Raw genomic sequence first — 7,328 nt, 5'->3', positions numbered from 1 at the left:
TTTTGATCACTGTGACTATAAGACTCTAACATACCCAAGCTAAATAATCCTCCCTTTCTCAGAGATGAACATGAGAAGAATTTAAAGCAATGGTGTAGTTATGCCATTATTCAACAAAATTATCCCAAAGATTGAGTTGCTAAGTAGTCTTCCATCCTTGAACCCAAAATGATGACCGAGTGGGATTAGCTTACTGATGCAGAGTAATAATACCATTTTGATTAAGTAACCATATATCACAATAAAAGGAAGTGATCCCTGCAACCCACCCAGGGGTCCATACCAATTCTTTCCTTTGCTCCATTTTTTATTATCCACACCAACCTAGTTTCAATCACAGAAAAGGAGGCAATCATTTCCTTCCAAATGACTGATATTTTTGGTCTTCTCTTGTCAGACATATGAATCAATTCCTCCAATGGGTAGGGATGGATATATTTCCTATAGAACACAAATATACAAAGAATCTAGGTAGATATCATCCTCCAACCAACTTTAGCTTACCAAGTATTTTGAAAACATGGGAAGTTTTTCAATCCCCATCCACCCCACATCTTTGGCAAATTAAATCTATCCCATTTGGCCCATGGAAAGACACGCCCTTCTTTGGATCTAACCATAAAATATACAATATAATTTTCGGAGGGCATACAAAATACGTTTGATAATCTAGGAAAGGGACTTCTAGAAAACTGGAATAACCTCCAATACAAATTTGAGAAGAATAAGCCTACCCACTTTGAATATCCACTGTAGACTCCAAATCTTCAATCTCTTTTCAATATTCACAATAGGACAAGATTAGTATAATTTTTTGGAATCATTGGGCTTTATATAGAAGCCTAAATATTTAAGACCTACATCAAAATTGTTAGATTGAAAAGGGAGCAAATTATGCACATTCATTCATTCATCCCTAGAAAGATTGAGGGGGAAAATGGTAGATTTGTGAACCTTGACTAACATACCTGTCGCCTTTTGAAATAGTGAAAGGGCCTCTTGAATGGAGGATAGGAGGACAGGTCATATATGGAACCATAAGATATATATATATATATATATATATATATATATATATATATATATATATATATATATATATATATATATATGTATGTATGTATATATATATATATCATCAACACACAACAAATGTGTAATAGTCATCTCATCAGCCACCTATACTCCTCTCAAGGCTTCGCTTCTTTTAGCTTCATATAATAATATATTGATTCCCTCCACCAAAAACAAAAACAAAAGTGGAGACAAGGGATAGCCCTATCGAAGGACATATTGTGCACAGAAGAACTCCAATATTGATCCATTGATAAGAACAACAAATGACACCATGTTCAAACAAGTCATGACCAGACAAATAAAGGGGACTTCAAAGCCCAAGTGTGTAAGGAGAAGACACAAATAAATCCAACTAACTCTACCATAAGATTTTGAAAGATCAATTTTGATTACTAGTCCTTTGATTTTCTTAAATTTCAAGTTGCGTAAACCTTCTTGAGCGACTCCAATGGATTCATGAATTTTCCCGCCCTCCAGGAAAACGAACTATCCCTTATAAAAATTTCAGGACATGATCGGCCTAAGATGATTAGCAATGATCTTGGATATAACTTTATAAATGAAATTACATAATGAGATGGGCCAAAATCATCATAAGATTGGGGATACTCACATTTTGGAATAAGGATGATAAAGGTAAAGTTGAAGGAGTCAAGAATCTTCCCATTTCACTGAGAGTCCTCAATAACCTTTAAAAGATCAACCCCAAGGATGTTATATAGAGAAAGAAAAAAATCCACATACCAACCTTCAAGACCAGGGATTTTTTCCTTCTAAAAACTATGCAAGATCCTTTGTAATTCAACATCAGTAGCAAGAGCTATCAAGGTTTAGTTATCATCATACTCGACATATCTAGAAAAATATCATGACAATAAGATGACCTAAACAATGGATGCCTCAAGGGGGGGCTTGAAAAGATCATTGAAATGGTTTTTTCCAATCCTAGCAAGGTACTTAAAGGATGAAGCTTTGCTTCCATCCAACTCATCCAAGGCCCAAATTGTGTTTTGAACTCTGCGACCTTTAGAAAATTCTTGGAAGAAATTTGTAATGTCATCACTGCTCCTTAGCCATATAACGCTACATTTTCGCCTCTACATCTCCTCATCCAAATAACCACCTCCCTTCGGAGCTTTCAATATTTCCAACTCTTCTTCTACTACTTTTAACTGAGCATCCTCATGCTACCTCTTATGGCTAGACCACTAAATTGTGGTTGTCTTAACCCGTTTAAGATTCTCAATAAAATGGATCACAATAGGCTCCTGTTAGCAGGATTATAAGGTATCCATGTATCAGATACAAGGTTAAGGAAAGATGAATCATTAAGCCACACCATATTAAATTTTAAAGGGATTTTAGGTTTGTTGATATTACCCCTTAGCTCGAGAAACATCAGGTGATTATCAGATTCACCACCTGACCCAATCCATTTCCTAAACAATGGTTTACTTTCCATTAATACTTCAGCCATCAAAAAACAATCAATTCTTCTTACCAGCATCGCTTCCCCAGTTCTTCTATTCTTCCAGGTGGGTTTTGACTTAATCAAATCAACATCACATAGTTTATGATCTAGTAACATATGGCCAGAAAATTCAAACAAAGGATCCATGTGTGTATGAGGACCCCAAATTTCATAAACACCAATAAAGGAATTGAGATCACCTCCTACCATTAGGATGTTTTCTTGCATAAAAGATTTTTTCATCAACCGATCCCAAAAAACTTCCTCTCCTAGAATGGCCCATAAATATCAATAATCTTGAGTTCCTTTTCCAACTCAATAGAACAAATCTCAACCCCCAGAGTCATCTCAAATCCCTGAGAACCAATAAGTTTAGTGGATTATTGATTGAAACCAATAACGAGGCCCCCATTATGGTCTCTAGAATCTGATGCCACGAAACTCCATCCAAGAAAAGGAGACTCCAACACACCAACCACCATATCACCACCACCTAACATTTATTAAAGAAAAATAATGTTCAGAGGGTAGAAGATACCAGTCTCTTCAGAGCTAGTTTTTTATATGGGCTAGCTAAACCTTGGAAATTAAAAGATAGAAAAATAAGTGAGAAACTATGCCAATGAGTCACTTCTCTAAGTTCCCCGACAATGGATTTCTGCCTGATAACCGCCACATCTAGACTACCCGTCAATTTAGCTTCTGAGATATATGATCTAGGTGGATATTGGTGGCCGCCCGCCTATTCCACTTGGGCCCCCAACATTGTCTCTTTCAGTTTTTTGGTTTCCTTAATTGTAGCACAATTTACTATTTTTGGCAGTTTTTCGAGTCCTGAACATTCAGAGCCGTTTTGAGGCCCTAAAAGACGCTTTTAGGGAGAGGCCGAAAATGTCCCAAACTGGCTTGCTAGTTTGTTTTCAGCCTTCTCTTTGAGATTTTGGAAACGAGGTATTATGATTGTCAAACAAAGATCGTATGCCAAAGTTACGACCGGGGGAAGTTGATGTACCAATTTACCCAAACGGGGCCCACAGCTTTGGCACTTCATCTTCTAGGGTTAGGTTTTTGGATGTTTATGGTTTTCCATTATTTCTCAATAATAAATAGGCGTTTGAGCCTCATTGTAACATAGTTCAGAGGCATGTAGCTACCACATATCTTCTCAGAGATAAGATACCATAGCCCGAGCTGTCTTATTTCCATTATGTTTGTAAGCATAGTTCAGTATTTTTCTATTAATGAAATGAAGTGTTTTTCTGCTGCATTTTTGTATTTATGATTATATCTGTAATTTTTTGCATTCTTGTTTAGGTCCGGATCAATATGGGATTTTTTGCCCCTCTCATAACTGCCTAGAAGGGTGAGACAAGAGGGGCCAAATTCCCCCTCATAGGATATGACATCCCCTTTCTTGCGAGAGGACATCAAGTTATAACAAGGACTAGGGTCAAAGGACGAGGCCTTGAGCAGGGAAGAAAATAGATAACCTAGATGGGCCATCGAGAAGAGGAGGGGGAATAGGGCATGTGATTGGGACCACCTCAAAGGATACATGCACATAGGATTGTGAAGAAGAAGAGGCATCCATATCCATATGCAAAGAACCAAAAGAGCTTATTAAGCATCTTATAGGAATAGAGGTAGAGAAATTACCTGACATAGAAGAACCAGTGGAAGAGGGGTTGTCATCAAGAGGCTCATGCATCCCTCGTGGTTCTAATGCCTCATACGTATGAATATCCTACGCCTCATGTACTTAGTTCTCTTGCTAAATACAATCATTTATCCCCTTTTGTCCACTCCCATGGCTTCCAAAGCATGAAACCCTTCTTCCTTTCTTACCAGTGAATGATAATGAACATTCCTTCAACATATGACCATATTTATGACATCTTTGGCATAAAAGGGATGGCTTTATAATCAAGGATCTAAATATGGGTCTATCCTTGATAGAAGATGTTTAAATTAGCGTACATACCCTCATGCAAGTCCAAATTTAGGAGGATATGCACCATTGATATTTTCTGAGGCTCCTCAAAATACATATTAGCATCCAAAAAGGACCCAAGCTTGCTCCTAATGGCTATAAAAATTCTTTTCATCCATAGCTGAGGAGCTAATCCTAGGAGTCGAACCCACATATTGGAAGCTTCCAATTTTTCCAGCCTTACGTCAAACAAAGGGTTCCAGTGCTTCATCATCATTGGAGAGGAGTCAATACTCCTAGTTTTTTGGAGTACCTATCTATCTCCTTTAGCTAAATCAAATTTGAACATAAACCAACCCCTAGCTAGGGTATTAACCTTTGGAATATGATTAAACTCTCTTTTCCATTATGTCTCAACCCAATTCCTCGGGAACTCTATTGAAGAAAACCTTCCCTTAGCCTAGATTACTATCACTTTTTTGTTGTCTGCATAACCTCTCCTATCTATATATCTTCTCCTAGAACCAAATTTTAGTCATCCTTCTTGACCTTGGCACATTTGTTGGTCTTCCTTTTCTTCCCAGAGTTCTATAAAACCTCTGATGCTTCCTTAGCCTCTAGGGTTTCCACCGCCTAGTGCAACCCTTCACTCGAACCCCCAATTTTGCTTTTATCCCCATCCAAGGTTGGCTCATTGTTGATAATGTCGTTTAGCACATCCTCCCTAGACTCAAAAGTGGGGCCAAAGCCCAATTCCTCATTTTGTTTGTGCTTCAGAAAGGTATTAAAACCCTCATTGAAAAAACCAGACAATAAACCCTCGTTTTGTGAACTGATTAGATCTTCTCATAACATCTCAACCTGTTGCAACTTGCCTCCATGCAAAAATCATTTGAAAGACCCCATGACTGAGTGTTCAATTCTCCTCCCTATGACTGAGCAGAGACTCTATCCCCTAGCACATTTTGGAGTTCGTAACCAATGGAGAGTTTTGTCTTGGTTTACATGCAGATATCGACGAATTGTGAAAAAATTGAAAGTACACGTCCATCTTCTGAAGCTGATAGGGAAGGAAATTTTCTAGTCTCCCAAGGCTAGTTGTACCCTTGGTCACCAACTCACCCTCCTTATGTAGTGTCCCCATCTAAATAGGTCAAGGGTTTGTAGAATCATACTCGAAGTCAACCAGGTCCATTGTATTCCTTCTACCCTTGTCCATGTCTGCTAGCCTCTAACCTAGACCCTCTACAGCCTCAGTAAACCTTGCAAGAAACTTTGGGTCTTTTGGTAATAGTTAGGGAAATCTCACAATTGTTTCCATCTTTAGACGAAACTCCTGCTTGCATTGCCTTAGATAACCCATCGCCGCCTAACCCTAGTCGCAAAACCGAAAAACAACAACATGTTTTAACACAAACTCAAACTCAACCCAATTATTTCTATAAATGAAGGATATTCATCTAAATCTATTATTAATTGATCTTTTTATTGTGATTCAAAATAATTAAATATTATCATTTTCAAGAAACATATAATTTTAACTTAAAAGTAGTCAAAAAAATCTTAACATGAGTAGCTCGGTAAATAGTTTGTTTCACCAAATATGTGAGTTCAAACCTTCACACACATGTTATAATATGTGGGTTCAAACCTTCAAAAAAACATGTTATAACTTATAAAAATTAATAAATAAAAGGAATAATAATTATTTTAAATGTAATAATATGAAATAATGAAAAATAACAACTTTTTAAGTTAATATAAATAATTCGGGTTAATAAATGGTAAACATCAATATTTTACATTTTAATTATAAATAATTCGATTTAATAAATTGTAAACATCAATATTTTACATTTTAATTATAAGAAAGGCATTTCAAATTAGTAAACCTATTTTTATATAAAAATAATAACGATTTCCCAATCTAAAATTTCAATATAACCGAAACTTACATTGCCAAATCAAGTCATAACAACAAACCGCGTGTAATATCTGTCATGGGTGAATGTCTAGGTACACGCACAATCCTGTTAGATTTCGTGACACCTTCCATCATACGCGCGCGTTGCAGGTTGGGTTTCAAGAAAAATGCCCATCTCCTCCACAGATGATACGCGGCTCTGAGTAGTTGATCTGCTACATATTTCCGAGGTCAGAGCTTCAAGCCATGGCTACTGCTGCCTGCCCCGCCACTGCATATGATTCTTCTCCTCCGTATGCCTTTCTCCTGCTAGCTGTGGTGTCCATGATCCTTGTGGTTCCATGTTTGTTTCCAGAACAGAGCAGTCTCTTCGAGATGGCCAACACCATAAATCCCAACATAAATCCCAGCATAAATTCAGTCATGATCATGGCGGCGCCCTTGGTATTGATCTTCATTATAAGATGGCTCTCCTCCTCCAACAATAACAACGCCGATCGAGGCTCTGGTGGGGGGAATCCGTCCTCCGTCAAACAGGCAGGGGGATCTCCTGTGGGCGTGGCCATCGTGCTTCTCATTGTTCTACTCATGGTCTGGCATCAGTCCTCGGGAGTCGATGACGAACCAGAGTGTAAATCCTGAACAGCCTTATATCGAGATCGATTTCTTGAGAATTGTGTGTATTCTTCTCTTACAACTATTATTCCTTATTCTCCTGTATACTATTCTTAAGATTTTTTGTATTGCCTTGTACCCTCCTGGATATTGTTATATAGTTATTTTGGGAGGTGTCATTTATGGTGTCACCCATATCCCTGTAGTGTAGGAGGATACAAGTAAATTTTCGCAGGGGTCACCCATACACCTGTAGTGTAGGAAGATACAAGTAAATCTATGGAGGCGTCACCCATACGTGTAAGTCACCC

General features: G+C 37.7%; 1 protein-coding gene across 1 annotated transcript; it reads left to right on the top strand.

Annotated features, from left to right (window-relative positions):
• Nucleotides 1–6,648: 6,648 nt before the first annotated feature.
• On the top strand, nucleotides 6,649–7,044 carry LOC149264524 (uncharacterized). The gene has a single exon (XM_089399264.1). The coding sequence runs from the start codon at nucleotides 6,649–6,651 to the stop codon at nucleotides 7,042–7,044; it is 396 nt and encodes a 131-aa protein (XP_089255390.1).
• The last annotated feature ends 284 nt before the right edge of the window (nucleotides 7,045–7,328 follow it).

Source organism: Pinus tabuliformis, chromosome 6 (genome assembly GCF_031772625.1).
Source record: "Pinus tabuliformis cultivar Carrire ecotype Pingquan chromosome 6, CPIR1, whole genome shotgun sequence".
In the NCBI taxonomy this organism is placed as follows: Eukaryota; Viridiplantae; Streptophyta; class Pinopsida; order Pinales; family Pinaceae; genus Pinus; species Pinus tabuliformis.
Note: the sequence above shows the minus strand (reverse complement) of the source record. Positions and strands in the feature narration are given on the sequence as shown.